Here is an 18815-nt window from a genome sequence, read left to right on the forward strand (position 1 = left end):
CGAGTAGTCTCTATATATTCTCTGTATTGTTGAGTGGAAAAAAAAGTACGTAAAGGTCAAGTCCATTTCCCAGCCACCCTCACACCGCGACAAACTATAAAGCAAGTTGCCAAATGTGATCTGCAAGAGCATGGAGGGAAATTTTGCGGGGGGAACTCAAAAGCTAAGCTGCCTAAGCATGTTTCATGTTGGGCAATTTAAGCTGGGACTAGTCACATATGTGCTCCTTATGTTCTTCAAATTCAATGGCAAAAGAATTTTCCTTTCTGCCTCCTTTTTGGTCCCTTCTTGAGTTTCGCAAGTTTATGCCAAGCATCCTGGCGTAAAGGCAATGCTGTTGACACTGTAAATCAGTGAAGATGTTTCATGTAAATATTGTTTAATCTCAAAAACATCAGCTTGTCTGGTATGTTCAACAGTTAGTCAAACTGATAAAAACAAAAGTTAGTGATGGTTTAGGAAAATAACGTCAATTTATTAGTTTCCTGAGTCCCATAAGCGTGAATTCTTTATGAGATGCAAGTGTCTGTTGACTCCAACTAGCATGTAGCCAAGAAAGAGAAGAAGACAAAAAAATATAGCCGCATCATATGGCATCCAAATCGATTGGTATCCATTAGTTAACAAATCAGCGATGGGGCCATGCATAGGAGGTTGTTCTGATGTTCTGAAATCTGTTAAGCTCATGATGAAGCTTCGAAGAGTGCAAGCAGGCATGTAAAAAAAGCCAGTTGACAATAAAACACAGCCTAATATACTGAAAAATTCATCAATGATCTGCTTGTGATGAAAATTGGTGCATACTGCAACCTTTTTTAGCAAAAAGAAAAGATACCCTTTAATGCTGTCACTGCTTCTACAGCAAGTATGGCCCCAATGAAACAGTTGATAAGATCAAAATTCTTACCAGAAAAATTGGATACAATATGCTAGTCATCTATGTAAACCAAAAGAGTTAAATCCATGTGGTTGGCCTAAGGGATTGCTTGAATTGGGGGGTTAAGACCACTGCTTAAATTATTATCCACCAAAACCAGGAGTAAATAATTCCATGTTTAATCAATGCAATCGGACTTTGATTCAAGATTTGCTTTCAGCACACTTGCCAATGTATTCATAGAATTATCTGCTTCAAATGGTTCCAATTATACCTTCTTTATCAAAGAAATTTTAAAAAAAAAATAGCCAATGAGCTTATAAATCAATTCGCACCAATGTCCTCATTTACCTTGTAACGCAAGATTAATTGACCTAGAAAATGTGAAAACACAAAGTCACATTGGATGTGTGTGTGCCGTAACAAATGAGAAACCACTCTATAAAAGAATGAGGTCTTTACGTGATCTTGGGCTTGCAGCTCTTAGGAGAAGATGGGTGAATATAGTAGTAACAAGTACGATTAAACTCTATTTATTTTGCTGTATCCAAGAGAACATTATTGCCAGAAACAGAAGCAAAAGCCTGGAAGAATTTCCCTTAGACGCCACTCTTCTTTGCATTTCAAGGTGGGCACAGAGATTCTGCTTCAATACTCAACTGCCCGGTGCCATTTATGAATCTCGTGGAGAGTATTCCAATTTCAAGTGCTGTTTTCAATGCTGTTTAGATGCTGCCACCAGCCCCTTCAAGTTAGAATAAGAACTCCCGAGGCCGTGGTCAACCATATCTCTTTCTCTCTAGGTCGTAGCTGAATATCCAGGGAGCAAGTTGTTTTCATGATTAAAATGTTTTATTGACCCAATCAAAGCATGTGATTAAACTCGATTGACAAGACTAATCTTGGAAAAACTCAAAAACAAAAACAAAAACTTGACCGTTGTTTGTTGAGGAGAGACAACATCGAGTAATAAATTTAATTTTTATAAAATTCAGCCTACATTGAGTAATAAATTATCCAGGTTTTATAAATAGATTTTTGTTACAAGAGACAGAGATGATCATAGCATGGTTTGATGGAAGTGTGGTTAAGGTTGCTTTTTAAAGTGTTTTTTGTGCTGAAATGCATTAAAATAATATTTTTTTTATTTTTAAAAAATTATTTTTAAGATCAACACATCAAAACGATCTAAAATATAAATTTATTAGAAAAAATTATTTATAAAATTCAGCCTATATCGAGTAATAGATTATCCAGGTTTTATAAATAGATTTGTTAGAAGAAACAGAAATGATTTTAAAATCATAGCATCTAAGCTAAATTAGGCCCATGAACTTGCATCTTTGTCCATGCAAATTAAGCCCACAGAAACTAAGAATTTCTCGATTTTTCTCAAACAAAGGTCCACTTTCCTTAGTTCATTATTCAAGTAGATTTTTAATCCATTATTCGTTAAATTTCTGAAAAATATTCAATTGATTTATATACTGAATTAAATGGTTTGAATTTTAAATAGTTAATTGGTATTTTTCGACCTACATGTTTGTTATTAAGTAGGATTTATCCTGCATTTTGTATTAATGGCTTTACAACTAAAAGTAGAAACAAAAAACCAAACAAAATGGATAGATTTTTAATTGGCGTGTCCAAAAGTTGCTTGCAATTTGATGTTAATTTAATATTCTTCTAGCCAATTGAATTGTTACATGTAGTATTATTATATTCATATAGATATATATTTATTATTAATAAAAAATTAATTTATTTTTAATAGTCATATAATATTAGATTAATGAATTTAGAGTAAAGATAAAGTTTATGTAATAAAAATATTTTGCAAAAGAAATTATAAAGTTTTTATAATTATAAGATTCATATGCATCAAAACATTGTTCCTACAATGTTCATGGCCTATGCTCTCTCAAATACCGGATATTCATTAGAGCTGTAAGAACTAATATATATTATGTTCTTTTTTTTTATAAAAGAAAACGGTTGTTCTCATAAGTTAAGGTATAAGGGATACCTAAAAATAATATATAGGTACTTATTATAAGATATGGACACTGAACTGACTCGCATGAGAATTTTATATAGAGAAATCACTTATGTCTATAGAAAGGTTCATGCGACGGTTGTATAAGTAATCCATAGACTTGAGATCACTAAATCATCCTATATAGAGAATGTTATACTTTGATCCTGTTACATGTTATCTTCATGGAGATAATGAAAATGCAGATATTAGATATAACATGAACTATAAGAAGATACTTGAGTGATCATGAGAGAATTCATCACCCTAAGTGAATTAAAAAAAATATTTCATATGTTCTTAAATAGTATTAACTGGGAAATCATTGGTCAAGTGGAATGAGATTTGAAAAGAGTTTCAAATATTATCCAAATAATCAATGACTATTATGTAGAGAACAAACATGATTTAACATGACAAATATACTACATGTTTTCATGTTAAATCAAAACATTATTGATGAAATGATATTAATTATACTAAGGAATTTATCATTGAAAGGTTAAGTTAAACCACTGATGATTTTTCTAATATTTAAGGGATCATGACATGTTGTTAAATGATGCACCTGATCTTCAAATATAAATTAATCAATTTTTTACTTGATAATAAATTAAATTATTTAGTTTATTTAATTATAATTATAATTTATACTTAGGTCAACATATTAGGAACCTAATGGGTCACACACATTAAGAACCATTAGTCAAAAATTAAACTGGAATGATTTAATCAAGTATGACTTGATTAAAATATATTTTAGAAATTAAGAACTAGAATATAATTAATACATAGATTATATTTCTAGACCTAGAAAAATCAAGTAAGAACTTGATTGAGTTAATTTCTAAAATTATCCAGAATTAATATATGGACATTATTCAGAGGCAAATTGATATGTTGTCAATTTATAGGGTTTTTTAGATTTTTCTATAAATAGTAAGTTGTGCCTCTTATTTTTTTTTGAGGTTATCTGATAGATAGAAAAATCACATAAATATAAAATTAGAGCTAGCACTTTAGGCATAACAATTTTACTCTTCTAAATAGAGATTTAGGATATTTCTCACTAATGATTTGTGTGGATTTTCATTGGAGGTCGGATAATTGGATGTGATTTGCGATAACCCTGCATTTAAAAAATTATTCAAAACCGAAGAAAATCGAATCTTTAGGTAATAAATCCCTAAATAACTCTAGATCTATTTAACAGGATCCTAGAGATTCCCAAATAATTTTATTTTATAATTTTCATTGCGTATATAATATTCAAGAAACTCAATAATCATATCAAAGCTATCGTTGTTAAACAATTAGAGTGGCTACTACAACCACCAATAATGGTGTCAACGTGGCTGGCACTCTGGGATGTGCTACAATGAACGTACGACAATCACAAGATCTAAGGTTGTAATGGACCTTCACAACCAGAAAAATATCAATTTTACTGCTGAAGATATTCTTATTCTCTGATATGGGCCTGATGGCCTGACCCAGTAAATGCAAATCCCAATCTAACTGAACCAGTGACCTAAAGAATGCCCAGTTTTTGTGGAGTTAAGGTCTAAGTACAGCTTATATAAGCCCACAATCAATCTGCCCCACAACAAAGATATCCTAAGGAAATTAATGGCCCTCTGTCTGACATCGTAGCCTAGCAAGATTTATTTTATATGGAAACCTACATTTTTTTTTTATAGTGAAACTTTTAAGAACCCTAACCCTATTTTTCTCGGTTTCTCGTTAAGGAAAAAATAGATGGCCTGAGTCAACAAAAAGTAGCATTGGTGTTTTTGTAGTTAGTTCTAAAAAACAAAAACAATAATAACATGTTCACATCTCTACATAATTTTGTTCAAAATGGCGGTCCAATTTTGGTCTAGACCTGGAAAATATTTGGGATATTGGATTATCATATTAACCTTATTTTTATTAAAATAATATTGTTCATTCATTAAAAAAAAATTAACCTAGTTAAGTTTGACTACGATTTGGAGTTGTTAAATACAAAAATAAACAGGCTTATGTCTCCCGAAGAAAATGCTCATGTAATCTTCTCTATATCTCTTTCCTTTCCTTTTTCTTTTTTATTTTGTTGGGATCCTCTCACGATGGTAGCACATATTACCATAGTTTTGAAACTCGACCCGGTCTAATGATCGGGTCACGGGTCAGATGGGTTGACTCGGGTTAACCTAAAAAAATCAAATAAAAATTTCAATAAATCAACCCAAAATAAAATCAAATAAAAACTTCAATAAATACAATTCCCCTCTCTTATCCCTCTCTCGTCAATCTGTTTTCCAGCTTTCCAATCACAAATAAATATTCTCTTTTAATCAACAACAAATAGGTATTCTCTTTAAATTGAGAATAGAAGGTAAAGAGAAAAATAAAATCTTAAAGAGAGAGAGAGAGAACACGTGGGCATCGAAATAGAAAACAACAGCAATCGTGCATCAATAACAACGCTGATATTCACGTACGGAACTTTGAAGAGGGGCTTTTCCAATCATGTCTTGATGCAGGATTTGATCAAAACCGGGGATGCTGTCTTCAATGGAATCTACAAGAACGAGTAGGGATCACTACGAAGGGGATGCCGTGTTTGGGGTGGAGATGTATTACGGGCACAGGAGCTATGCGATTGAAATTGCTTTTTCTTGTTATCTCTGTCTACAATTTAATTTGCACCCCTCATCCTTCATCTGCGTTTTGAGTCAAAACTTTTGATATTTTAAAAGGCCACAACGAATGACGTTGTTTACGGCGATGTATATATATAAAAAAAGAGATCGGGTCTCAATCAGGTTTGCCCGGGTCACCCGAGTTTCGCCGGGCCAACTCCTCGGCGGGTTTTTACTTAGACCCGGACCGGTCCTAGGTCGGGTCGGCCTTTATTTTTGTTAACATATAATTAAATAAAAAATAATTAAGAAAAGCTAATAAATTTAGTGGAGTCCATGACCCAGGTCAAGTCGCGAAACTTAGATCGATCCAATATATTATTGTCTTAATATTAAAAAAAACATGATCTTAAGAAAAAAATTAAAGTTAATCCACGTTCGTATCGATCATTCGGATAATCTTTGAACTCGTCAAGTCAACTAAGTTATGTCATAGCAAAAAATTAAAAAAAACAAAGTTATTAAACCCAAAAAATCTCATAATTTGGATTGTAAGTTTGGCGGGCTAAGCCGTGAAACCTATGTTAATTTAATATGTCATTGTTTCAATATTAAAAAATAATTATTGTCTTGAAGAAAAAAAAATTAGAGTCAAACCATATTTTTACCAATTTTTTGAGTTATTTTTTAACCTGACAAATCTACTAGGTTATATTAAAATAATTTCTATATAATTTAATTTGAAATTCAAACTAAAAAAATATAAGAAAATTCAAGATCTACCAACTGCTTAGATTTAAGAGCAATGCCAACAAAATTCCTCCAGCATAGAACCTTTTTTTTTTTTTGCATTCAAAGGTCTAAACCGGAGCTGGAAGATAAGGCATTTTAATTCAAGGGAAAAAAGAAGAAGTATTTTCAACTTTCAAGGATCATTGTCCCAACCTAAGATGCCAAGAGTAGATTCTAAGCCGGGAATATCCCATTAAAAAATCCGAATCCTCCAAAGGGTTAAACGGTCTAAAAACTTAAATTCCACACGTGGCAACATACACATTCCTCTAGACTATAGACTAAAGAAAAGAACCCCATTTCTTCAAGGTATTAAATTCTAATCCAATTACTAATTTCTTAATTTATTATATTTACATTTCATTAGCCAGGTTATAAAGGTAATTTAAATTTAAATTTAAACTGTGATATAAATATAATGATAGTATAAAAGATGTTTTTAATAGATGTTGTATCTGTCATACATTCTAAAAATAGTAATATTTTTATTTAATTATAAATATATTTTGAATTAGTTTATATGTTAAATGAGATTAATTTGCATCTCTTATATCAATTTAGTATATTTAAAAGAATATGATAAAAAAAATTTAACCAATTATCTCAACATTTGAAATCAAAAAATAAAAAAATAGCAAAAATTCTTAAAATAAACTAACCATTTAAGATTAAAATAATAGCATATAAGAAAAGTAAAGTCTATAAAGAAATATAATGTCAAACTCACCCTTCCAATTGGTTGACATTTCCCCACACTTTTCCACTAAAAAACATGTCATGTAATAGAAGATTTGGGCAATGCACATTTTGGCTTTTTTTTTTTAGTTTTATAGAGAATACTTTTTATTAAAAAAATATTATATAATTATTAAAGCAAGTTAAAAAATATTAAAATAGTATATTCATATTTTATATATATTAAAAGCTAAAACAATCATATAAACACGATAAAGTTATAATCAAAATATTATCTATTTAATTTTTTTATAAAAAAACATTTTGAATTGAATTTTCATCAATAACTTATTATAAATATTATCATTTTCATATCAGATATATAATAATTAAAAAGTAATTATTAAAAATCAAATAAAATTATAGTATTTTTTTAATAATTATGTCAAACTAAAAACCAAGTTAATCAACATGGTAAAACCATTAAAAAATAGTGTCCAAAAAGCTAAATGAAAAAACAAAAAAGAAAGACAAAAAAGAGCTAGGCCTAATGTTAGGCCAGACCTATGTGTCAGGCCTAGGCCTTTGTTTCTTTCTTCTTTTTCTTTTATTTAAGGAAAATGATTGATATTTCATTCCCATTTTATTTTTTAAAAATAAAATAAAATGGATCATGTATTATTTGTTGCAGTAGACAATATGTCATAGACTTGTCCAATTTTCAGTAGCCAAAGTGGAGGGATCTAGGAGAATGGCAAGCTTGTGTTTTTTTATCAAAAAATCCATTTCCAACTAATTTTTTACTTGAAAGCATCTCAAAAACATTCATCAAACCTTAATAAACTCGTATGTGTCCTCCAAGTAGCAAAAAAATTAGTTAAAAATCAAATCGAGACTACAAATCTTTCTAAACACTCTATACTTTTTTTTTTTCCAGTAAGATAAGAGCAAAAAACCATCAGCATCAAATACTTCTTATCGAATGGAATATTTTAACACCAAACTTGATTATTTTAGTTGTCATAATTGCGACAACCAAATATTTTTTCTTTCTATAGTCATTTTTAGGTGACTCTCTCCCATGTACAAAAACTAAAAAATGACAAATAAATTTTAGAATCAAAATTTAAATTGTGAAATTTGAAATTAGACATATATTATATGCGTGTCTTACATTTTATTCCTTTGTCTTCTAATTGTATAGGCCTGCCATAATTTCAAAGTCAATTTCATCCAATTACACTAGAGAGTGATTGAATTGAAAAAACAAAAGTCACTGTTCATACCACCAAACACATATAAAAGATCGGGTTTTGTGATGGATGTTCACTGTTACCTGTTCATATCATCTAAAAGATTGACAGTGAAACTCAATCACAAAACCCAGATCTTTTAGATGTTTTTAGGTAATATTAATAATTCTTGCAGTAATATCTTTATATCAGCATCCGAATTGAGTGATTTAATTAAATATGACAGGGTTCAATGTGTGGTAATTTTAGCGCCATATTCTAGTTTTAAAGTACCGAAGATGATTACGTGAAAAAATTCCTGAAGAAAGCACCTTAGAGAAATACCTGGCAAGATCCTGCTCTTGGCTTCGTAAATTTTTGTGGGTAAAAAACTAGCAGGTAAGAAATTTCTGATCTGCCAATATACAGAAATGTAAGCAAAGCACTTCAAAAATCCGCAGAATTTGATATAATGGTAGTAACATGTTACAAGAGAGGAGACTCCATCAGCAGACAGCAATAACATGAAAATTAGGATGTTATGGAGCAATAGCAATTTGGTGGTAGTTAACTAATTGACTGGACATGAAGAATCAGGACAACAGCCTGTTTATTTCTTCGTCAGGAATGCCTAGTCCATTTTCTTACAGATGCAAACAGAGCTGAGCAGCTGAAATGCACTCAAATAAGAAAACGGATATATAATAATCTGCCTCCTACATCGTTTTTCAATATATTCTTCCTTGCAATCTGAATCAAAATATACAATACTCTCCATCCACAATACAGGAGGGTACTTGCTGCTGCAAAAACTCCGCCGGACATGGAGTTATAGCCTATTTACATGGCTTAATTTTCTATGCAGCATATGTTATTTGTACTTGCAGACTACAACATGGAAAACCTGTTACTTATCTCTCAAAGGGTAGAATAGGCTCTGTGATTACTGACAGGACACGTTTCCTAGTTAGCTCATCTGGTGAAGTATGCGCATCTCCGTTATGATAAGTGCAATGGGATTGTCGTGCAAGGTTAATAGCTGTTTCGACAAAAGGTTTTGCAAACAAAGAGCCACCAAGCTTTTCTTTGTTCATCTTTTTCCAGGTTTCGTCGATCAAATTCATTACGGATTCAGTAGCAAGTTCCTCAGAAATGCCTTTTGTACGCATGTAGCATGATACAGAATTCGCAGTTTCACCTCTCGCTATCTCAGCCTGGATAAGCAAACGGGAATGTTAATATGCGGGAACGGATAGCTACAGGCCTGTACATTTAGGCATATGAAGAACTTACCGATGCTGAAGCCAAGTCGTTGCAAAGACGAAAGATGTGGGAAGGCCTACTGATGATATCATGATACTTTTGTAAGTTTTCAATTTCCTCTTTCTTGATGTTTTGAACTACGGCAAAGTAGGCAAAAACTAGTTGAAGAGGCCCTGAGGATGATTTCCATGCATTTCCGAAATACTCATCAAATGTTGGTGTGGACTTATTGTACAACCATTTTGCTTCTTGTAGGAATGCATTGCATAAATCTGCCCACTGTAGGAACGAAGACATTACAACAGAAATCGGTTAGCAATAGAAAATTGCAAGCCTGCTATGTTTTCTGCAAATAATGATGAAATTTATACTGTACCGCTTTTGTTAGGTATGGAAGAATGTTTTCCCCCTTTTCCTTCAGATTATCATAAGCTATCTCATTGATAGTGTTATAGAGAGCTAGGAAGCAGAGCTTCATATAATCCGGAAGATCATCGATGGCATTAACATCCCATCTGAAACAACCAGGAATAGTGAGGGAAATAAAATGATTAGCATCATAACAACATGATGAACAGAAATGGTGAGGGGTTAATTCTTTCTTGGTACAAACCTCTCAACAGCATTTGTAAATAGCTCCAACTCATCCAGAGTACCATAAACATCATAGATATCATCAATGATCGTTACAAATGAAAACATTTTTGCTACTGAATTACGGCAATCACTGTATTGAGGTTCGAACGCAACTCCAACTGCCCAGTAAAAGCTTTCAATTAACCTGTCTCTAGCAAAATGCAACTTTGTTGCAAGACCCACACGCCTCCACCACCTGAGTGCCACAGCAGGAGCAAAGTTATTTTCCATGGACAGAAATCTAATTGACCTGCTTTCTAGACCTTGGTAAGAACATGAAATTTTGTTCTTGGACTGACCTTGATGTCTCGCGAAGATCTCTTTGGTATACTGATTGAATCATGTTGTAGTCCAATATAGCAAGTTCTAGCAGTACTTGATCTGCATCTTCCTTTTTACGGTATGCTTCAATACTCAAAACAGCTTCTAGTCTTTGCGTCCTGCGATGCAATGGAAGCTCCAATGCATGATTCACCTGTTCGGCCAGGTCTTTTCCAATCTTTTCTTCGCTGAGCTCTTTTAGATGTGATATTGCAAACACCTTGGCCTCATCCAAGATATTTTCTCCTTCTAAGGCAAGAAATGAAGCTTCATATAGGCTTAGTATTGCCTTGATGTCCTCCTTAAGGTTTTCCAAGAAATTGCCATTTTGATCCTTGAATCCGCTGAACGCTTCTGTTGATGGCAAGGGCATACTGCATGAATATACTTCATAGATAAGGATATATTAAATGATTGAGGTAAGTAACTAAATACCTTGAGAGACCTCAAAGCCATGCTGTCTGAGAAGCCTGAAGCTAAGAGCAGTAGCATGAAGGCTAGTTTTTGTAACAGCATCAAATCCTCCTGAAGAAACAAATCTATCAAGGGCTCTCCTTATGTCACTCTCGAACCGGTAACCCAATCCTAACCTTTGGACATTATCTATCAGTTCAAGCAGAGTCAAAAACTCTGCCTTTTCATTGTTAATCTCTCTTCTCACCTCAGCCTCCAGCTTTTTGGCCTTGTCTTTGTATACTTCAATCTACAAGATGACATTATGAAAAGTTAGAAATTGGAGATTGATTGATGACTACATAGCTTCTTCCTTTTCTCTTCTTCACAACCCTCTTCATTTTAATTTTGACATATGCCTGGTTAATCTGAATTGACCAGCCAGGCTGATTTTCACAAAAATGGGCGATGGAACCAGCGCCATCATATGCAGGCCACGCACGGTCCACATGGAGCAGTAGCTGTAAGTGGGACTCACTTAGCCACAACCTAACGAAGAGTCGGATCCACTTTGAAGATCTGGAGATATATTAAGAAATCCAGGAATCTTGGATTGACAAATTCAAATGAGATCGCTAAGTAGAAAGTATTTTTTTATAGTATCATCTTACTATAGTTAAAAATTAAAGGAGTGTGTTGGTTTATCTTAGTAAGGTCACCTTTAAGTTTTAACAAGAATGAAACTTAAAACAAAAAAATGCAAACAGTCACAAGATATATGTACTGAAAGACTAGTTTTCTAGACTGAATTTATAATTAGCTAAGCAAACTACTAAGCCAAAATAAAATAAAAGTAATCTTGTTAATAAACTCGACTAGGTCCGATGGCCGATCCAGTGAACTCACAGCCTAGAGCCTAGCTTAGATTAGATTTTAATTTAAACTAAAAAAAAAATAACCCGACAGTTAACTGGTGATCTGATTCAAACCTAGTCCACGAGTTGTTTTTTTCAAGAAAAAAGAATAAAATAACATTGTTTTGATGAGAATGATATCCAACTTTTTTTCCGAGTAAGAGTCCAGGCGGAGTCTGAAAACTATGGTTATAACTCCTTATTTCAAATCCTATTACACTAAATGAAAGAAATGGAGGATCAGGCTGATCCAAAGAACTTGTAAATGAAAAAAAATACAAGAAAAAGAGAAGGGGGAGTTTTCCTGCAGATTTTACGTACGTACCGATTCGTCAGTGTCCGAAGACAGCAAATAATCATAATCCCAGCTATTTGGTTCGTAATTGGCAGAGCGTCTGGTTTCTGTTTCTGTTTCTGTGAAGCTGACGTTTTCTGTGCTTACAGAACATCTGAGTTTCAAAGTTAAGGGAGTGGCCTGGATGACTTTAGGTAAGGGATTTCTGAACAATTTGTGTGTCAGTGAGATTGGACGGTGCAAGCACAATAATTCAGTTGCCATGCCTCTAGTAATGGAAACTGCAGCAGGATTTTTTCTCTCTCTTTGCTTCTCAAAGTTTCAAATTGCCAATACAAGAAACGTAAACTCATTTATAGAACCTACAATTTCCAGGTCTTGCTCTAATCGGATACAAAGATTGGTTAGATTTTTTTTCTGTTTATTACATGGCATCATGCTCACCATAGATTGTAGTAAATGGTGAAGTGTTACTCTGTTGTCAAAATCGTTGGAAATCAACATTAGACCTGGAATGTTCAGTTGAAGCTATATTTTCCATGAGAGGCATGCAAGGTGACAATTTCAGAGGTCTTTGTTTCAGATTTTTCCCTATTCACTGATGCTTCTGGAATCTTGATTCTCTCTCTCTCTCTCTCTTTGATGCATTCAGCACCAGAAAAATTTTCCAAAAGATATTACAGGTTCTGAAAGGAAAAGGTAGCGTTGCCTTTGGTTTGAAGATTGTGGTGATGGCCAAGTGCTACGAATGTTATCATCAATACGTGGACTAAAAATTTTGATAGCAATTAGCAAGGTTTACGGTGGTCGAGTGTCTGTAAATCATACTGTTACATAATCAAGGGTTTTCATGGTCGTATATTTTCCATTGTTTTTTTCCTTTTTTTTTTTTTTATGGATGTGTATTTTCTCAATGTCTTTTGCTCCTTTACACTGACGCCTGCCAAATTTCGAGCCAGGAAAAAAAAAAGAAGGAACATGCATGATGACAAACGATTATGGAAGCATGCATGCATCCATCCTTTCTTCCTTCCACGTCTCAAATGTGACAATTCGTGCTTATGGGTCCCCACGCCCTAAATGCTCAACTGGAAATACTTTATCACTGCTAGAAAATTATTAAATAGTAAGGGAATTATTGGCAAAAAAAAATATTCTATTTGTAATGTTTGATAACAATAATGACAGAACATGTTCTGTCATTGATGAATTTGTCAATAGAATAAAAATAATTTAAAAAATATTTTGTTGGTGATTTTATTAATAACGACATGTTATTATTTATTGATAAAATAATCAAGAAAAAAAAAATTCACCGGTTTTTGTTGAAAATTCCATTAATAAATTTAAAAATATTATAACTAACAACAACCACTTCTCCCCTTTTCTTCTTCTTCCTCTTTCTCTTTAAATGCAAAAAATTCACCCTTCCCCCTTCTATATTGGCACAAATCTAGGGCTATATATCTTCAATTCAATCGCCTCAGTACTTAACAGTGTTATCATAACTGTCTTTATTCAAATTTTTTTAAAATATTTACTACACCAAGTAAATAAATCTATTTATTTATATTTTAAGTTAATTTATTGATATTTTTGTATAGTATTTATAGTTTACTTGTATATTTAAGTGTTTTCAACCTTTTCATATAGAATTTTATTGTATTACAATATGATTTGTATGTTAAGGTTTATTTGAGATTTGAAAAAAAATTAAACTTTTTTGAAATTTAATTAATTAAGTTTGATTTTATAACTTAGATGTGCTAAATCGAAAAAAATTATGAGATATTTAATGGGTATCAATCATGTTTTGTTAGTTTTATTATTAAGTTAAAAATTAAAAAAAAAAATTGTGGAATTCATAGCAATTAAATGGTGTTAATTTAAATTTAATAAGTATAGATTGAATAAATGATAGATTGAATGAATGATAGATAATTAGTTGGGTATTGATTATATATTGTTAATTTAATTTATTTAGTTTATATTTTGACGGGACATTAATTTTTTATAAAAATAATATAATTGCTAGATTATGAATTTATTTTTAATTATCAAAGTTAAATTTTAAGTTGATAATTATATTATTAATAAATCTTGTCATTAATATTATATATAATATTGTGTTTTTTATTATTATTATTTAGCAGCTAGAGACCGCATATGGTGAGCTGCGGAAAGAAATCAACTTATATATAATATTGTCTCAATTGAAAGATACGGATGCCAGTTACATCTCAAACAAGGTTAAGGTTCTGAAAGAAATTGAAGAAATGAAAAGAACTTTAGAACACTACGAGGCTCTCATCGCAGGGTGACCGAAAAGCTTGAAACATGACAAGGCCCCTTCAAATGGGATTTCTTGTAAGTTGTGTGGGTAGTAGCTAGATTATAGGTACACGGTGCGTCGTCGCAGATTAGATTATTTTTTTTATATAAAAAATATTTAGATATTATTAATTTTATTTAGTAGAAAAAATTTGATTTGATATAAGCCGGTTGACTTAATGGATCTAAAAGCAAACTTGACGATAGATAAAAACATAGTTTGATTTAAAATAAATATTCAAGATGGTATTGTTTTTTATAAATATTGGGACAACAACATATTGGATCGATTCAGATTAACTTGCCAATTAATGCTGAATCATGAGACCATGATAACATGATAAAAAACAAATGAAAATAAATTATGAAACTTAATTTCTAATAAACATATTGTTGAAGGATAAAATTGAAAAAAAAATCAATTAAAAAAAGACCATAAAAATAACCTAAGTTAACCTGGGTTAACCTGTCAAACCTGAGACCTGAATCATGAGACCGAGATAACCCAATAGAAAGCAAATTGAAATAAATTATGAAGCTCAATTCTCAATAAATCTAATGTTAAAAGATGTAATTGAAATTGAAAAATCAATTACAAAAAAGACACAAAAACAACTCGAGTCAACCTGAGTTAACTCGTCAAACTCATGACCCGCGTCATGAGATGATAATAACCTCATAGAAAACAAATTGAAACAAATCATGAACTCTAATTCTCAATCAACCTAGTGTTGAATAATAAAATTGAGAAAAAAACACTTGAATTAACCGAGTTAACTGGTTAAATACGTAATTTGAATCATGAAACTAGAATAACCTTAAAAAAAAATTATAAAGTTTATTCTCCAATAAATATAATGATAAATGATGATATTGAAATTGAAAAAAAAATATTATTTAAATAAATAGTTTTTCACGATGAAATGTACATTAAATTTCCCACCTCTTTTAGTTTTTTTTTTTTTTAATTTGCTGGCAAGAAACGTAGATGCTTAATCATCTATCTGCCTTATACTTAAATAGATTGTCCGACAGAAAAATGATTGGCAAATATATTTTTAAGCGTGAATATTTTGTCAGTGTTTTCGTTGATAAATAGCTTCAGCAACTGAATTGGCTCCATCGGGAATCCATCAATGATTTGTATACCAATAAAAATACAGCTTAAACATTTATGGAATATTCCGCCGATAATAATCGATTTTCTGGTCGTGCGTGAAGAGAAAAATATCTTCATCGCACGGTGGAAGGACTAGTCCTCCTGGGCTAGCGGAGATAGAGCGCGTTCAGTTCCACTCGGGCCCTGCTTTTTTCAAACCTTCGGGTGGTACCTGCACAGAACAAGCAAAAGCAGGAGGGAATGGCGAAGACCGACGTTAGCGCCACCTCGTTTCCCGGCGAAGATATTGAAAGGATTTTGTAAGGCTTAATTACAATATCGTCCCCCAAAACGTGAATCACGGCAGCGACGTTGCGAACACTCCTGGAGTGCGCAGCGTGAGATGCGCATCAGTTGAGCTATTTGAAGGAATAGCTAAAAGGGATTTGATTAGAAAGGTTTCTCCCACGATAGTTGATTGCACTATTTGAAATTACATGTGCGTATAAATATGCTAATTTTTTTATTATTATTATTATCGTCAATGTTTAGATCAGTTATATATCTTGATTCATTTTACGGGCTCTAAAATTAATGATTATATAAATCTTTAATGATCTTAAAATTTATAAGATTCAAACTAATAATTTTTAAAAAATAAATTTAAAATTTAACTAGTTGAGCCTTTTAAAATTAATTATGCTAATTTCTTGAAATTAGGCCACGAGGAGATAATCTCACACGGTTAAAATGTCTTGTTAGTGACTTGATTTTAATCAGATAGAAAATTGTTGATGTATGCTGATAGCTAGTTCCCAATGTGTCCTATAGCACAGCCGCATTCTATGAGAATGTTTTTTTTTTTTTTTTTTAACATAAATGATTTAAGTATTTAAAAATTAAAAGTATAGTAACAGTTATTTATTAAAATATTTTTTTATTTAAAAATATATTAAAATATTTTTTTATAAAATTATTTTTAACATTAATACATTAAAATAATATAAAATATTAAAAAATATTAATTTAAAGTAAAAAAAAAATAAAAAAAATAATTTTTTTTAAAATATTTTTAAAACATAAAAATAAACACGAAATTAAAGTGTTATTGAACTAGCTTTCACGTTTCCATCTAAATTCTTTATTAGTTGAATTTTAGAAAAACTATTACCAAAATAATACTATTCAGTGAATATATTTTTTTTTTAATTGTATGATAGCAAATACATGCTTTAGCTTAGTTGGTTGGGCACGTGGAGACTAGAGATCACGGGTTTAGCACAATTATTCAATCACTTAAAAAAAAAAAAAAAAAAAAAAGAGGCGAGCGAAAAAAAACTGCAAGGCCAGTCTTGCTCGCGGCTGGCCTATTAAGGGGGGCCAAGCGTTAGCCGTAACACTTTGCTGGCCTTTTCTTCTTTTTTTTTTTTTTTCACTTTTTCCCCTTCTTTTCTTCGTTTTTCTTTTTTACACTCATAATTATTTTTTTCAGTATTCATTTACTCTTTAGTTTTTACACGATTCTTAAATATTATTACAAATTTTTATTTAAATTTTAATAATTTTTTCAATTATTATAAATACGATACGATAATAATAATAAATTATTCACGAAAAATCAATTGAAATTAATTATTTTATTATTGAAGTTTTTAAATAAATTTTGAACATGATTTTAACATATTTATAAATTTTTTTAGCTTTTGATAACACAAAATATAAATATACTATTTTGATAATTTTTACTAAGTTACTTTAAAAATCATTATATATATACAAACAAAAATAATAATTCTAGTTAAAAATATTATGCCGACTAAGATAAAAAAAAATACATTAATAACAAAAATTATCTTGATGAAAAGATTTTTCAAAACGTTTATATTTTTGAATTTAAAAACAATGCTAAGAGATATATATATATATATATATATTTATTTATTTATTTATTTGAGCCACCAACTCAAAGATAGATCTATGCATTTTGGTTGCAACTTATTGATATAGATTTTATCACCACTCCTTACTTTCTATCTTCAATCTTCCTTCTAAGGAAATTAGTGGTCTTAAACAACAACAATAAACAAATGCTCCTTCAACCTTCAAACCGCAAGCCATTTATTGATATTAAGGCTCCATTAATGTAATTATTATATATTGTGCAACAATTGGGGTTATATTCAACAAAAATGTACATTTTTAAAATAAAATAAAAAATATATAAAAATGACACACCTTAGAAAAGTGTATTTCCACTAATAATTTATTTGGTTTTTTTAAAATATTTCAATTGATAATTTCAATCCAGTATTCTATTATATTTTTATATCCCAAAAGAAAAAAAAATAATTAAAACTCTTTCCATAGTGATAATGAAGCAATACTTTATTTGTGTGACCCAATTAAAAAAAAATCGATAATTATATTATAAAGATAATTAAATAGTTTCCTAAGTGACAATACAAGATTGCTGTCTAAGTGTTATATTTTGTTTTCCATATTTAACAAGGGCAAACTTTAAAAATGCCCCCAAACTATATAGTAAGTCTCAATTCTAGTAGTAAATAATAATAATAATAATAATAATTTATTTTTTTATCAATTTTACCTTTAAAATTTGGCCTACTATGGGACTGGCCCTTTGTCGCCTTTTCTTTTCTTTTCTTTTCTTTTTTACCTTTTTGTTCTTTACTTTTTTTACACTCCAAAATTGTTTTTATCAAATTCATTTATTCTTCTACTTTGATATTGTTCTTTGATACTACTATAAATCTTTATTTGAATTTTACTAATTTGTTTTTTGAATTATTTTGTATTTGATTTGAAAATAAAAATACTAACAATAAATGGTTTATGAAATCTCATTAAAATTAATTGTTTATTATTAAAATATTTAAATAGATTTAAAATATGATTTTATCATGTTTATAATTTTGTTAGCTTTCAATCACACAAAATATAAACATACTATTTTAATACTTTTTTTTTACTTACTTAAACAATTATTTATATATATATATATATATATATATAAGCAATGCTTCCAATTAAAAAACACTCATTTGACTAAGATAAACAAAAATTGTGTTAATATAAAAATCTATCTTCATGAAAAAACACTCCAAACAATTACATGTTTGAGTATAATGACGTTGCTAAAGAATTTTATAGAATTTTATGAAACTTGAAAATTTTATTTATATTTTTTACAATATAGCATGGATATACAAATTACTCATGCATTGTATATTATAGTTATTAAACTTGATTTGTTCGTGATTTATTAAACTTATGACCCAAAACTTGACTTGAATTTAATTTCAAT

At 30.5% G+C, this 18815-nt stretch overlaps 1 protein-coding gene across 1 annotated transcript; it reads right to left on the reverse strand.

Moving 5' to 3' along the window:
* Positions 1 to 8818: 8818 nt before the first annotated feature.
* Positions 8819 to 12415, reverse strand: LOC18107022 (isoprene synthase, chloroplastic). Its single transcript, XM_006372940.3, has 7 exons — positions 12091 to 12415; positions 10894 to 11161; positions 10437 to 10812; positions 10115 to 10333; positions 9878 to 10016; positions 9532 to 9780; positions 8819 to 9452 (listed from the first exon to the last, which is right to left on the reverse strand). Exons 1-7 carry the CDS (start codon positions 12322 to 12324, stop codon positions 9150 to 9152), a joined length of 1788 nt encoding a protein of 595 aa, XP_006373002.3. The 5' UTR covers positions 12325 to 12415; the 3' UTR covers positions 8819 to 9149.
* Positions 12416 to 18815: the final 6400 nt, after the last annotated feature.

Source organism: Populus trichocarpa, chromosome 17 (genome assembly GCF_000002775.5).
Source record: "Populus trichocarpa isolate Nisqually-1 chromosome 17, P.trichocarpa_v4.1, whole genome shotgun sequence".
Taxonomy (NCBI): Eukaryota; Viridiplantae; Streptophyta; class Magnoliopsida; order Malpighiales; family Salicaceae; genus Populus; species Populus trichocarpa.

Bases quoted from the DNA above. Each gene is read 5' to 3' on its own strand.
- LOC18107022 (XM_006372940.3), bottom strand. From the start codon at position 12,324: ATGGCAACTGAATTATTGTGCTTGCACCGTCCAATCTCACTGACACAC. The intron at 11,162-12,090 runs GTACGTACGTAA...GTCATCTTGTAG, and splicing joins CTTCGGACACTGACGAATCG to ATTGAAGTATACAAAGACAA. The intron at 10,334-10,436 runs GTCAGTCCAAGA...TGTGGCACTCAG, and splicing joins GATCTTCGCGAGACATCAAG to GTGGTGGAGGCGTGTGGGTC.